Source organism: Phascolarctos cinereus, unplaced genomic scaffold (assembly GCF_003287225.1).
Source record: "Phascolarctos cinereus isolate Bilbo 61053 unplaced genomic scaffold, phaCin_HiC Scaffold_726;HRSCAF=1367, whole genome shotgun sequence".
NCBI lineage: Eukaryota > Metazoa > Chordata > Mammalia > Diprotodontia > Phascolarctidae > Phascolarctos > Phascolarctos cinereus.
In genome coordinates, this window is record NW_027556098.1 from 408,988,995 (window position 1) to 409,006,523 (window position 17,529).

General features: G+C 43.5%; 1 protein-coding gene and 1 long non-coding RNA gene across 5 annotated transcripts; both read right to left on the reverse strand.

Moving 5' to 3' along the window:
* Positions 1-6,586: 6,586 nt before the first annotated feature.
* Positions 6,587-12,193, reverse strand: LOC110202955 (cytochrome P450 2F2-like). 4 transcript variants are annotated; one of them, XM_078145823.1, is made up of 7 exons: positions 11,818-12,193; positions 10,866-11,028; positions 10,097-10,246; positions 9,634-9,794; positions 8,959-9,135; positions 8,690-8,831; positions 6,587-6,860 (listed from the first exon to the last, which is right to left on the reverse strand). In XM_078145823.1, exons 1-7 carry the CDS (start codon positions 11,980-11,982, stop codon positions 6,691-6,693), a joined length of 1,128 nt encoding a protein of 375 aa, XP_078001949.1. In that variant the 5' UTR covers positions 11,983-12,193; the 3' UTR covers positions 6,587-6,690. The 4 variants fall into 4 exon arrangements, with proteins under 4 accessions (XP_078001949.1, XP_020835076.1, XP_020835026.1 ...); XM_020979367.2 differs by having other exon boundaries at positions 6,766-7,147; XM_020979375.2 differs by having other exon boundaries at positions 6,766-7,322.
* On the reverse strand, positions 7,919-8,618 carry LOC144454251 (uncharacterized). Its single transcript, XR_013482587.1, has 2 exons — positions 8,412-8,618; positions 7,919-7,975 (listed from the first exon to the last, which is right to left on the reverse strand). It is a non-coding gene; the product is annotated as an uncharacterized LOC144454251 (long non-coding RNA).
* Positions 12,194-17,529: the final 5,336 nt, after the last annotated feature.

The following is a 17,529-nucleotide window of genomic DNA, read 5'->3' on the forward strand; positions in this document are numbered from 1 at the left end:
ATGAATTTTGTTATTGTTTTTTCTAGCTCTATAAAATAATTTTTGGTAGTTTGATTGGTATGGCACTGAATGAGTAGATTAATTTAGGTGGAATTGTCATTTTTATTATATTAGCTTGGCCTACTCATGAGCAACTGATATTTTTCTAGTTGTTTAGATCTGACTCTATTTGTGTCAAAAGTGTTTTGTAATTGCGTCCATATAGTTCCTGGTTTTGTTTTGGCAGGTAGACTCCTAAATATTTTATAATGTCTGCAATAATCTTAAATGGAATTTCTCTTTCTATCTCTTGCTCTGGGCTTTGTTAGTAATATATAGAAATGCTGATGATTTCTGTGGGTTTATTTTATATCCTGCAACTTTGCTACGTTTGTTTATTATTTTAAGTAATTTTTTACTTAATTCTGTAGGATTCTCTAAATATACCATCATATCATCTGCAAAGAGTGATAGCTTTGTTTCTTCTTTGCCTTTTCTAATTCCTTCAATTTCTTTTTCTTCTCTTATTGCTAAAGTTAACATTTCTAGTGCAATATTGAATGACAGTGGTGATCATGGACATCCTTGTTTCACCCCACATCTTAATGGAAATGTTTCTAGCTTATCCCCATTACATATAATACTAACTAATGTTTTTTGATATATGCTACCTATCATTTTAAGGAAGACTCCATTTATTCCTATGCTCTCTAGTGTTTTTTAATAAGGAAGGGTGCTGTATTTTGTCAAATGCCTTTTTCTGCATCTATTGAGATAATAATATGATTTCTGTTAGTTTTGTTGTTGATATGGTCAATTATACTGATAATTGAAATTTATTAGGTATTGAATATTGAAATTTATATTTTTGTAAATATTCACCCATTTCATTAAGATTGTCGAATTTATTGACATACAGTTGGGCAAAATAGCTCCTAATCATTGTTGTGATTTCCTCTTCATTGGTGGTGAATTCACCCTTTTCATTTTTGATGCTGGTAATTTGGTTTTCTTCTTTCTTTTTCTAAATCTAATTAACCAAAGGTTTATCTATTTTGTTATTTTTTTTCATAAAACCAGCTCTTAGTTTCATTTATTTATTTATTTAGTACTATTTATTTATTTAATTAATTTATTTATTCATTCATTCATTCATTCATTCATTTATTTATTTAATTTATTTATTCAATAGTTTTCTTAATTTCAATTTTATTAATCTCTTCTTTTGTTTTCAGAATTTCTAATTTGGTATTTAATTGGCGATTTTTAATTTGTTCTTTTTCTAGCTTTTTTAGTTGAATGCCCAATTTTTTCCTTCTTTTTCTGTTTTATTCATATAAGCATTTAGAGATGTATAACTTCCCCTAAGAACTGCTTTTGCTGCATCCCATAAGTTTTGGTATGTTGTCGCATTATTGTCAATCTCTTGGATGAAGTTATTGATTGTGTCTATGATTTGTTGTTTGCCCTGTCATTCTTTAGGATTAGATTATTTAGTTTCCAATTAATTTTTAGCTTATCTTTCCATAGCACTTTATTACATGTAATTTTTATTGCATCGTGATCTGAAAATGATGCATTTAATATTTCTGCCTTTCTGCATTGTGTTGTGAGGTTTTTATGCCCTAGTACTTGGTCAATTTTTGTGTAGGTGCCATATATCACCAAGAAAAAGGTATATTCCTTTCTATCCCCATTCAGTTTTCTCCAGAGGTCAACCATATTTAACATTTCTAAGATTCTATTGATCTCCTTAACTTCTTTCTTGTTTATTTTGTGGTTAGAGAGAGGGAGGTTGAGGTCCTCCACTAGTATAGTTTTGCTGTCTATTTCTTCCTGTATCTCCCTCAATTTCTCTTTTTTTGTATGTGAAAACAATTAAAAAATTTTTTTAACATATGTTTTCAAAACTTGGATTACAAATTTTCTCCCTTCCTCCGTCCCCACCCACCCTCATTGAAAAGGCAAGCAACTTGGTACAGGTTATACATGTGTAGTCATGCAAAACACTTCCATAGTAGTCATGTTGTGAAAAACTAAGTATATTTCCCTTCATCCTATCCTGCCCACCATTTATTCTATTCTCTCGTTTGACCCTGTCCCTCCTCAGAAGAGTTTGCTTCTGATTACCCCCTCCCCCAATCTGCCCTCCCTTCTATCATCCTCCTGCTCTCTTGTCCTCTTCCCCCCTTATTTTCCTGTAGGGTGAGATAAATTTCCATACCCAGTTGTGTATGTTATTCCCTCCTTAAGCCAAATCCTATGAGAATTAGATTCACTCATTCCCTCTCACCTTCCCCATTTCCCTCCACTGTAAAACTTTTCTTGTCTGTTTTGTGAGATAATTTACCCCATTCTACCTCTCCCTTTCTCTTCTCCAGTATAATCCTCTCTCATCCCTTAATTTTATTCTCCAGATATGACCCCTTAATCTTCAACTCACCTGTGCTCCTCTCTCTCTCTCTCTATCTCTCTCTCTCTCTCTCTCTCTATCTATCTATCTATCTATACATACATATAATTTTTTTCCTCCCACTACCCTAATACTGACAAAGGACTCATGAGTTATAAATATCATCTTTCCATGCAGGAATGTACACAGTTCAATCTTAATAAGTCTCTTGTGATTTCTCTTTCCTGTTTACCTCTTCATGTTCCACTTGAGTCCGGTATTTGGAAGTGAAATTTTCTATTCAGCTCTGGTCTTTTCATCAAGAATGCTTGAAAGTCCTCTATTTCACTGAATGACCATTTTTCCCCTGAAGGATTATACTCAGTTTTGCTGGGTAGGTGATTCTTGGTTGTAATCCTATCTCCTTTGCCCTCCAGAATATTATATTCCATGCCCTCGGTCCTTTAATGTAGAAGCTGCTAAATCTTGTGTTATCCTGATTGTTTCCACAGTACTTGAACTGTTTCCTTCTGGCAGCTTGTAATATTTTCTCCTTGACCTGGGAACTCTGGAATTTGGCTACAATATTCCTAGGAGTTTTCCTTTGGGGATCTCTTTCAGGAGGAGATCGTGGATTCTTTCAATTTCTATTTTGCCCTCTGGTTCTAAATATCAGGGCAGTTTTCCTTGATAATTTCTTGAAAGATGATGTCTAGGCTCTTTTTTGATCATGGCTTTCAGATAGTCCAATAATTTTTAAATTCTCTCTCCTGGATCTATTTTCCAGGTCAGTTGTTTTTCCAATGAGATATTTCACATTGTTTTCTAATTTTTCATTCTTTTGGATTTGTTCTACTGTGTCTTGATTTCTCATAAAGTCACTATCTTCCAATTGCTCTATTCTAATTTTTAAGGAAGTATTTTCTTCAGTAAGCTTTTGGACTTCCTTTTCCATCTGGCCAATTTTGCTTTTTAGGGCATTTTTCTCCTCATTGGCTTTTTGGACCTCTTTTGCCATTTGGGTTAGGCTATTTTTTAAGGTGTTATTTTCTTCAGTATTTTTTTGGGTCTCCTTTAGCATCACTCTCAGTTTTTCCTCTACTTCTCTAACTTGCTTCTCAAAATCGTTTTTGAGCTCTTCCATGGCCTGGGACCAATTCATATTTTTCTTGGAGGCTTTGGATGTAGGGGCTTTGACTTTGTTGTCTTCTTCTGGTTGTATATTTTGGTCTTCTTTTTCACCAAAGTAAGATAATATAGTCTGACTCTTTTTGCGCTGCTTGCTCATGATCCCGGCCAATTACTTGAGTTTTAAACTCTTTGTTAAGGTACAAATCTGCTTCCAATGTGGAGAATGTACTGTCCCAAGCTTCAGGGGTTTGTACAGCTGTTTTCAGAGATACTTGTAGGGACCTGTAAATTTTCAGTTCTTCCAAGGTGGTATGATAAGGGGCAAGGTGTTTACTCCTTTCCTGGCCTGCGACTACAAGTACTCCTTTCTGTCCTGTAACTGTGAGGAGGGGTTCCTCTCCACAACCACTACAAGCTCCACCAAGCCAGCGCTCCTCCTCACCCCAGCACCGCTGCCCAGAACTGTGGCCCAGATCCAAACATGGGCAAAGCAAGAGAGTCCTGCCTCCCCCCATTCTAATTTTTAAGGAGTTGTTTTCTTCTATTAGATTTTGTACCTTCTTTTCCATTTGGCCCATTTTACTTTTTAAGGAGTTCTTTTCTTCATTGACTTTTTGTGCCTCCTATTTCAGTGCTGGTGGGTTTCTGTCAGCCTGGAGCTTTGCCTTCTAGAGTTGCGCTTCCCAGAGTTGTGTTGAGTACCTGGTGATTTCGCTGCTGGAGACCGCAGTGCATGTGGTGGTTTTCCTAGCTGGTATCTACCAGTTCCCCTGCCTGCGTTGAGGCTCTGGGCGGGGAGGGGGTCCTGGTGTTGGCACTTGCCTGATCCACCAACCTGGGTCTCAAGATCTCTCCCTGGTATGCTGAGGTGGGGCTTGCAGATGACTTCCTATACTGCTCCCCCTCCCCCAGAGTGAGAGGGGCCTTTCCCGTTAATCTGTCAAGTTTCTTGGGCTACAAGACTGCAGTGCCCTGTCTTTTTCCTTTTTTCCTGGGTCTATATTTTCTGGGCTTTCAGAGGTCAATGAGGGAGGGTGAGAGCAACTTCTTATTCCACCCAGGAAATTTTCTAAACCAAAGTGAGATAGAAGTCTGAGATAGGGACTTTGATTCTGCTCAGCAGTAGGAAGCTTGTTCAAAGACAGATTTAAATACCTAGGGACTCTACTTACCTGTCTGGGCTGATCTGTATTCCAAAGGAGCTTGGCTCCTAGGGCCATGACTCTGGTAGCTGAGAGAACTCTTGCCTTAAGGAAGGAACTTTGTCTACCCTAGTCTAAAGAGTGGTTGTCTTTCCCTTGAAAAGAACTGACACAGCCTCTGGATTCCAGAAAAAATATGGCAGAGTTTCCATTTATGAGTATGCCCAATGGGGATGTCTTGCCACTGCACTCAGATGGCTCCCGAGGAGAAAGTGAGGCTGGTGACTGTGCACAGCCCTGCCTCACTTAAATCCAATTCACTTGTATGCCAGTTGGGCAACACAGCTTCCTTCCTTCCTGTCTCTCTCTCTCTCTGTCTCTCTGTCTCTCTCTCTCTCTCTGTCTCTCTGTCTCTCTCTCTCTCTCTGTCTCTCTCTCTCTCTCTCTCTCTCTCTCTCTCTCTCTGTCTCTCTCTCTCTCTCTCTCTGTCTCTCTCTGTCTCTCTGTCTCTCTGTCTCTCTCTGTCTCTCTGTCTCTCTGTCTCTCTCTCTCTCTTTCCCTTCCTTTACCTCTGTCCACATAGGGTATCATACCCTTACTTGACGGTGCTCTGCCCATAAGAATGTACGTTTTGATTGTTGAAACCTCACAAGATCTCTTGGCATTTATGGGCTGGATTTATTTCTTAAGGACCATGCCTTGACCCAGCCAGGAGCCATGTTCAGTCATCCTGATTTATATCTTGCCACATGCACCCAGATAGTTCTGGAGGAGAAAGTGAGACTGGTGACCTACCCCAGCGCTCCCTGAAATCCATTGGCTCCCTGGTGTCATGCAAACAACAACCACAAAAAGCCTTAACCCAAATCACTCTGGCTCTCACTGACTGGTCAGCAATAGGTCCCAGGCCAAGCCCGCCGTGGTCATTGTTTGGGCTCTCTTGGTTCAGACTGAGTGTAAATAGCGGCTGTTTCTGTTTTGGCCAGAAACCCTGAGGGTCTTCCCCTCCCAGACTGATTTTTGTTTTCTGACTAGGTAAAGAGGCCATTCTCTGCCTCACTTCTTCCCCAGCCTTAATCACTGAATGGGTGTTGTGTCAGTCAGACTGAGACCTGTTAAAGGCCTTAACTCGAAAAGGCCAAGGTTCCCCACTGCATCCAGGACCATCTCTGGTCATCTTGATCTATGTCTTCCTATTGGACCCGGATGGCTCTGGAGGAGAAAGTGAGGCTGGTGACCTTGCACTAGTCCTGCCTCACTTAAACCCAATTCACTTGCATGTCATAGCATTGCCTCCCTGCTGTCACAATCCTCTTCAAGAATGAAGGACAAACAACAATGCCCAATGGGAAGCCGCAGAAGGGAGCAGGAGCAACAGAAGCAGTGTGATAGCATTGATAGAAGATGCCATCATCCCTTTAGCATTAGTGGGTGTGCACCCTGCCTAATGTGTGTTTCCTACATCTGTGCCCTAGCCTTGTGGTCCTCATGTGTGTGCCTCTCTGCAACAGCCTGTTGGCCACACGTATTCCCTCTAGATGCATTCTCATGCATTATCCCTACACGTGTCTACTTTTTCTGCTGATGGTGTGAGCATTTGTGAGAGAGGAGGTCCCCAGTTTATGGGGGAGGGAGATGTTGTATTGTTACATTTCTTACTATGCTATTTGATTAAATACTTTTGCTTTGAACTAATTGCATTCTCTGGATGCCTAGTAAAGGTAAACACATCAGTGGGGGCTCTTGACATATGGCTCTTGAATGGATATGGCCCCAGAGAGACCATCAGGGATAGTTTTCTTTTGGAGACCCAAGTGGTGCCTTGATGCTGCATAATTGTGTATTGGCACTTCAGAATTGTGTAATCTGCTGCCTCTCTCTCTACCACCGTTCACTCCTCCCCCCTCCTCCCCTCTCTCCACCCTCAAGAAGTAACCAGCTCTTTGTCCAAACTCTGTGGTTTTATTGGATGAAAGACACAAGAGCTGGTAAGGTGGGGGAGTTGTGTGTGACAGGTACCCTTTTGGGCAGCGGCTCATCAGAACTTCAGGTGGAGCTCATAGGGTGGGGACACGTTGCCCAGGCCTGTGGACTTGGGGGAGAGGTCAATCTCTCAGGCCTCTTCACAGTACACAGGGTGAAACGCTGCAGAATGGTGGTGAGGAAGAGGAAGATCTCCACGTGAGCCAGGTCTGCCCCGAGGCAGATGCGCTTTCCTGTGGACACCAGGAAGCAGCTATCAGTGACACCTCCTATCTGCCCCTTCCTTGGAATCCCTTCCCATCTTCTTTCTCAGATTCTTCAAGCTTCTCTCTGTCTTATCTGCCATCTTCCAACTCTGTGACTGAGGGCAAATCACTTCACTTTGTGGGTCCACTTCTCCATCAGTCCAATGAAAGGGGTCAGAATGAACATTTATGTAATCTGGGTTTCTAGCCAAGCCTGGAGTATTTTGCATGAGACTTTCCTGGTTGAGGGAGAATGCTGATGCAAAGCTGTGTGCCTGTGTCAGGGGGAGAATTGGTTCAAGAAGCTTGAAGAGAAGATATGTTCTTCATGCTCTCTTGGAGGCAGAACTCACATCACTCCAAGATCTATTTTTGGACATGGCCAATGAAGGGATTTGCTTTATTAGAATACACACACACACATATGTAATGAAGCTTTCTTTGTCTTTTCTTTCTTGTTCAGTTCAGGCGAGAAATGAGAGGGAGAGAAAAAATACTTGCTATAAAAACGTTTGTTTTTAAAAGGGCTGTAGCAGAAAAAAACTTCAAGGCTTTAAACCCAAACAGTATTGGTACATCCTACTCCTATTCTGACGAGTTAACCCTGGGACTGTAGTTAAAGCTAGAAGTAGAGAATAGCTCCATGATCTCAGAGATCGTGAGTAGAACACCTGAGAGTGACCAGCAACACCCATGGACCAGGTAAGCAAAGGCAGAAAGGGAGAGGGGAAGAGATTGAACATTTATATGGTGCTTATTCTATGTCAGGCACTATGCTGAGAGCTTTACAATTCTTAACTCATTTGATCCTCACAATAGCCCTAGGAGGAAGGTGCTTATTATTATGCCTACTTTAAGAAATTGAGGCAAATCACAGGTTAAGTGACTTGCCCAGGTAGTAAGTATCTGAGATCTGATTTGAACTCAGCTGTTCCTAACTCCAGGTCTAATGCTCTATCCACAAAGTCCCTAGGTAAGATGCAATGCTGAGCATCATCCCTTCAAAGCCATCAGGCAACAACACCCAGAAGCAATGAAGTATCCACCTAAGGCTACATGCCTGGTAGAGACTGCACACCACAGGGCACCAGTCTGGAGCAGTCCTGGCAGGAGAAGCAAGATGACATTATTAGAAGTCATCAGCAGCCCTGTAGTGTCAAGAGTGATGAACTGACCCTTTGTGTGGGTGACCTAGCCAAGTCTTCCCCAGCTACATATAGTGTGTTCACTTTTTCTCCTGATGAGATATATATTTTTTCAGGATAATGTGTTATGTATGAGGAGAAAATGTTTCCTTGCTACTTTTCTTACCACATTATTTCATTAAAATGCCTCTGTTAGGAAGTAATACTTGTGTCCTCTGTCTAGTAAAATTAAACACATTGATGGGGGCTCACAAGCTATTGTTTTGAATGGATGCAGACACATAAAATACCTTGAGCCTGGGACAACCTCGTCTGGGGGACTCATTGTGTATCGGGTGGGGTGCTCCTCCTTGATATACTAATGGCAGAACTGAGACTCTTGGGGTTTAAGTACCTGCAGTGGTATGGGATAGGTGGTCTCCGGCTTTGTCATGGGAAACTCTCTTGCCCTGTAACAATGAATATCTCTTCCTAGATCTTCTCTGAGAAAGGTGGAAGGAGGAAGAGGAATGTGTTTTGAGGGACTCCCCTTTCTCCTACTCCCATGGTCCCCTGGATTATAGCATTGAGATTTGGAAGGATCCCTAGAGACCATCCAGATCAATCCCCTTCTTTTTCAAGTGGCCAAACTGAGGCTCAGTAAGGTGGAGTGATTTGCCCAAGGTTACCTACCTGTCACATTGGGATATTTGAGTAAGATCAGGAGTCCATAATGGATGGTGGTGCTTGTGGTCTCCGTGCCACCAAAGAATAGGTTATGTGTTGTCATCACCAGTGTCTCCATGTAGAAATGACTCCTGGGATCCTGCTTTGCCTAAGGCAGGAAAATGGGGTCATAGTTTATGGGAGAAGTGGCTATTTGGTGGAGGATCTGAGCCTTTTAACATTTTTGTTGGGTATTTAGGGGTGAGGGCAGGGAAGATACAGGGAAGGGACCAAACCTTGTCCATTTGGTCCAGGAAGCAATCAATGAAGTTTTGAGGCTCTTCAGGCTGTCTGTTCTCCTCATGTTTCTTGATCTCCTTGGAAATGAAAGCCTGTAACTTGTTGAAATTACTGAAGATGCGGTGGTGGGGGCCAGGAATCCAGTCCAGGAAGGAGGGGAAAATGTTGTACATCTGGGTAAGGGGATAAGAAAGAAGAGGATGAGGAGTGTGTGTGTGTGTGTGTGTGTGTGTGTGTGTGTGTGTGTGTTTAGGGGTCATTGCACCAGCTTCCATGAGGGTCCCTCCTCCCACCCCTGCTGTACAGTATGTCCAAGTCATTTCAGGGTCTTCATGGCACGATGGATTGAGTTCTGGACTTGGAGTCAGGAAGACCTGGGTTTGAATGTCATGTCAGATACTTAGTAGTCACATGAGCCTGGGCATTGTCTCGAACCCTCAGATTCTCTTCTTTATCTCCCCTACCCCTCTACCAGGGGCTCTCCTCCTCTTTTAAGAGGATCTCCAGGATGTGTCAATGCTTGGATTGTTTCCCTGCTCCCACCCCCTCTGCCTCCTTTTACCCCCCCCTCCAGTTAAGGTCTTCTTGTGTGGGCCACACACTATAGTCCTGGGTTTTCAGAAGAGTCTGAGTTGGGAATAGCAGGGGACTGAGATCTAGCTATGGCTCACCTGGCCCCATTGGGAACTCAGGATTTGGAAGTTATCATTCAACAAGTTCAGTAGAATCCGGAAATCTGGGTCATCATAAGCATATCGCTGCCCGAACACTACAGAGCAGATGACGTTGGCTACAGCATTGTGAATGTGGTAGAGGGGGTTAAATGAGGCTCCTGGGGAGGCCATGAGGGGAGGAGACAGGTATATTTCAGGCCCCCCTCTCCCCTCACTCCCCTTCCCCCTTGCTCTCCCATATCAAACTTGACTTTCATGTGGCTTACCTCCCCAGACTCTCTCTTTCTCTTTCACATTCCTATGTCTCTATATCTCTGTACTCTATATAATATAACCTCTTTGTCTTGGCATATAAGTGGTATCTCTTTCCCTATATCTCTCTGTGCCCCTGTCCTCACTGCCATCCCTGCTGCTCTGTTTTTCCCTTTCCACCTGTGTTCCTGAGGTCTCAGGTCTGAACCTTGGATGAGGCTGAGCTCCTGAATGAGGGCAGCTGCCTCCTCTTGGATCCGTTCGGCAATGCTCCGGCTCCCTATCCCCAGCTTTTTCAGTGATCCCACAGTAAAGGTTCGGAGTGTGTGCCAAAGGTGGCCATTGGAGAATACAATTCCTGCACAAGGGAGAGAGGGAACAAGAGATAAGGACACAGAAGGAGCAGAGACAGAAGTCAGACAAAAGGGGACAGAGATAGCAAAGGCAGAGAGATAAGACAGAATGGGATGGGGGACAGAGACATAGGAGATAGATATGGGTACAGAGAGAGACAAGGGAAAGGAGATATTAGGGCAGAAACAAGAGGGGGCAGTGATATTGAGGGCAAAGATACAGGGGAGTGAATAGAGACTCCAACCTGGGAGACAGAGATAGAGGACACAGTGACAATGGGGAGGGAGCCAGGAGGGCAGAGATAGGGTAGGACAGAAATATGGAGAGTAAAGATGGAGACATGGAGACTTGCACATGGCAAACAGAGATGGAGGCAGAGTGGGGAGGAGAGGCACAAGTAGAGCAGAGACATGAAAAGCAGAGACTGGGAGAGCAGTCACCAGGGTACTGGTCCAGAGAGAGAGAAAAATGGAATGGAGACTGAGGGAAATGGGAGATGTGAGTCATGAAGACCCAAAGGAGGCAGAAATTCATGGAGGGGGAACGGAGAGATATGGGGAGAGATGAAGACATGATGCCAGGGCCTCAGCATGAAGGGAGGCTCTGTACCTGACCCCCCTCACCTTTGCCTTGGGTGCAGCGGTCAAAAGAGGCCATGCCACCGCGCCCACTAAAGGCGTCTGCCTGCAGAAGCAGAGCTTCCCTGAGAGTGCTGGCTCCACTCAGCACCACGGCTGGCTGTGGGCCCAAGTACACTGTGAACACGGATCCAAAGCTCTTGCTCAGCTGCAGGGGGAACAGGGACCCAGATCAGACTCCTACCTGAAAGCCTGAGGGTCCCTGGCTTCCCTGCACCCAGTCCCTATAGCCCATCTGGAACTGTATTCCCCCCCATTTGGGGTTTTCTTGGCAGAGACACTGCTGTGGTTTGTCATTTCCATCTCTAGCTCATTTTACAGTTGAGACACTGGGGCAAACACAGGGTGAAGTGACTTGCCCAGGGTCACACAGCTAGGAAGTGTCTGAGGCCAGATCAGACTCAGGAAGGTGAGTCTTCCTGACTCCAGGCCCAGCACTCTATGCGCTAGGGCATCCCCTAGCTGTCCAGGAACCTACTGACCCCTGATACCTCAGCCCTCAGTCTGTGTCTTGGGTCCTCTACCTTCAACTTCAGGACCTCAGGGCCAAGGCATCCCAGCCTCTGAGTGTGCCAAGCCCCCAGTCTAGTCCTTGACTCTCCCCACCAGTATGACCTCTAGGAAGGTCCTGAGACAGTGAAGTCTGGGTCTTCCAGCTCCCCCCATCCTGGTCTCTGGGACCCTGATTTTCCAACCCCAGGGGTGACTGTGTCTTGACTTCCCAATGCCTGCCCCACTTGGATCTGGGTCTCCCAGTCCCAACTTCTAGGATCCCATAAATATCCCTTCTCCTTCTGTCTCTGTGGCTTTCAGTGTCTGCCTCTGCTGCACCTAACTGGGCATTTTCCTGTTTCCTTTCAGATGAATCTATCCTCAGGTCCCCATTATCTAGGACCCCTTACAATCCAGCTCTTGCCTCCCTGGTGCTATCTCCTACCTTCATGAGTCGTTTGTCCAAACTCGAAGGACCAAGCTGTAGTAGGTTTCCAAGCAATGGTAGGGGTGTGGGGCCAGGGGGCAGCTGGCACCGAGGGTTCCTTGATCCCTTGCTGTGAAGGGCCAGAGCGAGGAGCAGGAGGCATAGCAAGAGTAGGAGCAGCATTGCAAGACCTGAGCCTGCAGGTGTGTGTCAGAAGCAGCCCAGCCCTGTGTAATTAGGCTTTCTCCTGCCCAGCCTCCTGGTATAAAGTAGAGCCTCTGAGCCCAGTGCCTGAGCTCTTGGGGCTCCAGTCCCAGCGCTTTCTGGCCCCTTTGGTTCATTTTAAAGTACATTTTTTTCAATCAGTAAAAATCTGCTTTCTCACCTTCCTACCTCAAACCCAGGAACTTTTGAAGACTGAAAACAAGCCCTGTTACAAACACATACCAAGAGAAATCAATCAGTGAAAACAAATTTCCACCCTGGCCATTTTCCAAAACAATGTTGTCTTTCTCTGTACTCTGAGTCCTTTACCTCTCTTTGAGGAGGTAGGTAGCTTGTTTCACCATGATTCTTCTGGAATCATGGCTGGTCCTTATGCTGATCAGAATGCCCAAGCCTTTCAGCATTGTTTGTCTTCACCCATAGTGTTTCTGTCTGTTTCTTTCTCTCTCCATCACACACACACACACACACACACACACACATATATATATATATATATGTATATATGTATGTATGAATATATCTCGTAGTTTTTTGAAACCATCCCTTTCATCATTTCTTATAAGACAGCAGTATTTCATCATATTTACATGTAATAATTTGTTCGTCCATTTCCCAATGTATGGGTACCCTCTCAGATTCCTATTCTTTGTTACCTCAAAAGAACTATAAATAATTTTTTGCATCTTCAGATCTTGTTTTTCTTAAGACAAATCCCTCCCTTGATTTACCCTTTCTCTAATTCCACACCTCCATTCTTCACTTTCCCTGTTGAATGAAATGTATTTCTGTACATAATTGTGTATATATATATATATATATATATATATATATATATATATATATATATATGAAGTACAAAGCTAAGGAGTAAATGGTGAGTGAGAGAAGAGGAACCATGGGCAGTGAGAGGAATGTAGAAGGAAGAAAACAGGAATTAAGTCCCTACTATGTGCCAGGCACTGTGCTAAGCATTATACAAACATTATCACATCTGGTCCTCCTAAGGAGGTAAGTGTTATTATTATCCCCATTTTACAGCTGAGAAAACTGAAGCATACAGGGGCAAAGTGACTTGCCTAGGGTGACATAGCTACTCAGTATCTGAGGCCAAATTTGAACTCAAAACTTCTTGACTCCAGGCCCAAGGCTTTATCCAGCTTTTTCAAGGAGTGTGGCTAAGAAAGGGAGGAGAGATATGTGTTGATGAGGTCTAGTGCACAGATTATTTTTAAAAGATAGTAGGGAGTTAGTCATGTGGGTGACATTGGAAGAGACATTAGGTAGAGGCTGGCGATTAGCTGGTGGGGTGATTATGGAGGTAATCTGCTGGAGAAGATGGAAGGGCCAGGATTAAAGATGCAGGTAGAGGGGTTAGCTGTGACAGGAAGGGCCACCCCAGTGTCTGAGGCTTTGGAAAAGCCGGTGAGGCTGGGGGTGAGGTCAAGGGGTTGTGAGATCGAGAAGGCTTAAAGAGAGAATCATCATGACTGGACAAAATTTCTTTTTCCAGTAAAGGAAGAAGGAAGAAGAGATAACATGGATTTATAGTTGATCTAGTCAGTACAGTTATGCAACCTTTGTTAGCTCAGTATGGAATATGAGTAGGAGGGGAGGAGGCCGATGGTGGGAGTCATACAGGAATGGGGTTTGGCAATGGATTCCTTGTGTTTGGATAAGGGAGTGAAGGATTTGATAGTGGACAGTGAAGAATTGACCTGGTTAACTATAGGGTTGAGACTGGGAAGAGAGGGAAGGCAGAGCAGGGATGTGGGTTGAGATGATGGTGGAGTGAAGGCATGGCAGGGACGGGGGGAGGTATACACGGGGAGAGAAGGAAGAAGGGTTAGGGTTAGGAGAGGAATGTGGGCATTTTTGGTCAAGGCTGTGGAGCACTTGGGGGTGGTGATGAAGTTCAGAGTGTGACCATCCCCGTGAGTTGTGGAAGAGCAGATCACGGCATCTGAGGTGCTCAAGGAACTGGAAGGCTGGGGCATTGGAGGGAGCGCCAACATGAACTCAGTGAGTCCAGAAGACGTTGGAACCCTCTTTCCTCCTAAATGCACTGTCCAAGTACCTTCCTGATTTCTGTGGAGGACACCACTGCTCTTCCAGTCACCCAGGCTCAGAACCCCAGAATCCTCCTCACTTTTGGCTCTGACCAACATCTTACAATTCCTCAGCATCTCTTCTATATGTCCCCTCCATTTTGCTCACACCCAAACCAACCTCATCCAGGCCTGGACTATGGCAATAGCCTCCTAATTGAATTCGCATCTATCTCTCCCTCTCTTCAATCTGCCTTCCGCAAAGCTGCCAGTTTGACATTCCTAAAATATACTTCTGACCATGGCGTTCTTTCCATCAAGGAGCTTATGCAGCTCCCCATTGTCTGTAGAATAAAATGGAAATTCCTTGGAATTAGGGCTACAACCCTTTACACTCTGGCTAGAGCTTCTCTTACCAGGTTGATGACATCACTCATCAAGACACACTCCCCCTGATTATTGTTATTCCTTGTGACATTCTGTGACAGTCTATCCCCTCCCTTCATGAAGGTTGTCCCTCCTGCCTGGAACCCTCTTCTTCATCACCTGTGCCTCTTATAACCCCTAATTCACTTCTAGACTCAGTTCAAAGGCAGCTGGTGGTGCAGTGGTTAGAGTGCTGGGTCTGGAGTCAGAAAAACCTGAGCTTAAATCTGGCCTCAAGACACTTCGTAGCTGTGTGACCCTGGACAAGTCATTTAACCTCTGTTTACCTCAGTTTCCTTAAGTGTAAAATGGGATAGTAATTGCACCCACCTCTCAGGGGGAGATCAAACGAAGATCAAATGAAATAATATTTGTAAAGTGCTGAGCACAGTGCCTGGCACTATATAAATGTTTATTCCTTTTCCCTTCCCTTGAAAAGGCCTTTCCTGATTCATCCAATGGTTATATTGCCTCTTCCTGCCCCCCATCACTGTGTATTTATTTAATCTCTGTCTCATGTTTACTCGTCTGTGAACACCCAGAAGAACGGAAGCTTCTTGAGGGCAGGGACTGTCTCACTTCTGCATTTGTATCCTCAGCAGCTTAGCAGCAGTCACGTAGTAAGTGCCATTGATCGTTGTCAAAGGGGATCAGGAGATCTCCTAGTCTCCTTGCTTTTGCCTGGAGTCGTTCTGTCAGTACAGGTCAGATGTGAAGGGGAGGGTGTGTACAGCTTCCCCCCACCCTTCCATGTCCAGAACTCCTGCCCTGGACACCAGCTGTCCTGATTGGCGTTCGTCTTGGTTACTGACTACATCTAGTGCCAGGGTCCCTCTGGAATTCTCTTCACGCTCCAGACATTTTCTCACCTGATGCCTGCTCTAGCCCAATGCGTTCCAGTTCTGGTACATAATCAAATCTCCTCTGTCACTGCTCAGGGAAAGGGTATGTCATCCTGCTTCCCCATAGCCCCTCTCACCATCTTTGTAAATTTCTAAACCAAAATCTCCCTGGCTACCACTCTCCTGTATGTGTTGTCTTCTCCCGTTAGAATGGTCAGGTTCTTTACTTTACTTTGGTATTCCTTACCTCTGAGCTTAGCACACAGTGAGCATTTAATAAAGACCTTTTTGTTCACTCATGGAGTAGAAGGGAGTCTAACAAGATGTCTGAGTGCTTTATGCATTCATTAGTTATATAGTTATAGAGGTTTTATGTTCATAGCTTCTTTTGATTCCTTTGGAACTTTATACATTTTATTCAGGCAGCAAATAAAGGCTGTCCTATACCTGAAATGCATCTAGGACATTCAGTGCCTGTAAAAGACTTGGGAACACTTGCTATATTCATTTTGGAAATATAAGCTATTACCTTTTGTCCAGACCTGTAATTTCACCAATGTCATGAACTCCTGGTGAAGAACCTCCCTCTTTCAATTTAAATTAGCAGCTGTTCAGCAATTTATAATCTTAAGGAGTTGCTTGGGGGGCTCTGAAAGGTTAAATGTCTTCCCCCGTGTCACTGAGACAGTATGTCTAGAGTTGAACCCAACCTTCCTGATTCTAAGGCTGGCTTTCTGTCCTCTGCACCTTGTTGCCTCTAAAGCTATACAATGAGAATATTTGGAGATTTTTCTGGAGATTTCCAGATGGAAGCAATTATCCAAAGAGAGAAACTGACCCTCTTTGGGTCAGCTGCAGTCCAGAGTCTTTGGTGGAGATTAGGGTCGGGGGAGACCTGAGCCCATAAGTCACCCACATCACAACCCAAAAGCATTCTCCAGTGGATAAGTGGTCAACAGAAATGTGAAAAGTTTTTTTTTTAAAGTCAAACTATTAGTAATTTTTGGAAGACTACTCCAAATCACTAATGATACAAGAAATGCAAATCTAAATAATTCTGAGTTTTTTCTTCACATCTAGAAAATTGGCAAAGATAATGAAGGATGAGAATAGTTAATGTTGCAGGGCCTGTGGAAAGACAGACACACCAATACATTGTTGGTGGAGCTGCGAATTATTTCTACAATTCTGGAAAGCAATGTGGAAAGACCAGTTAATAGACAAATATTTATCAAACTCCTATTATATTCCAGGCACAGGTGATGAAATACAATGAAACAGTTATACTAAGAAAGTGACTAAACTGTCCATAGCCTTTGACCTAGATATCTCATTGCTAGACATATATCCCAAGAAGGTCTAAGGTCCAATATGTCCCTCAGATAGTCAGAGAAGCCCTTTTTGTAGCTGCAAGAGCTGGAAATGCAGTAGATGCCCATTGATTGGGGAATGGTTATACAAGTTGTGATACCTAAATGTGATGGAATATTACTGTCTGGGAAGAAGTGATGAATATGAAACATATAGAGAGTCGGGGAAGGCTTATATGAACTGAAATAGAGTGAAATAAGTAGAGGCAGATAAACTGTGTCTTACATAGTGACTACAACAATGTTTATAACAATATAAAGAATAACAACAAATATGGAAAAAATGCTGTATAATAATAGTAAAATAAAAGTAAAGGGGCAGCTGAGTGGTACAGTGGATAGAGCACGGGGCTTGGAATTAGGAAGACTCATCTTCCTGAATTCAAATCTAACCTCAGACATTTAGTAGCTGTGTGACCCTGGGCAAGTCACTTAACCCTGCTTGTCTCAGTTTCCTCATCTGTCAAATGATCTGGAGAAGGAAATGGCAAACCCCTCCAGTATCTCAAAGAGTAATGTCAAATGGTCACCTGCTCAAAAAGAATTCATTGAGAACTTAAAAACAAGACTTTAAAAATCAAATGGGAGAGACTGAGGAAACACTAAAAAGAAAAATAAGAATAACCCAAGAAAAACAAGAAGATTATGAAAAGAAAGTCAACCAATTAGAAAAGGAGATCCAGAATCTTAAGGAAGAAAATGACTCCTTGAAAACCAGAACTGGGCAAGGGGAAGCCAGTGAAGTTATAAGAGATGAAGAAATAAAAAAAACAAAATATAAAAAATGAAAAAATAGAAGAGAATGTGAAACATCTCCTA

Bases quoted from the DNA above. Each gene is read 5' to 3' on its own strand.
- LOC110202955 (XM_078145823.1), bottom strand. From the start codon at position 11,982: ATGCTGCTCCTACTCTTGCTATGCCTCCTGCTCCTCGCTCTGGCCCTT. The intron at 10,247-10,865 runs GTGAGGGGGGTC...TCCCTTGTGCAG, and splicing joins CCGCTGCACCCAAGGCAAAG to GAATTGTATTCTCCAATGGC. The intron at 9,795-10,096 runs GTTCAGACCTGA...TGGCCTCCCCAG, and splicing joins GGAGCTCAGCCTCATCCAAG to GAGCCTCATTTAACCCCCTC.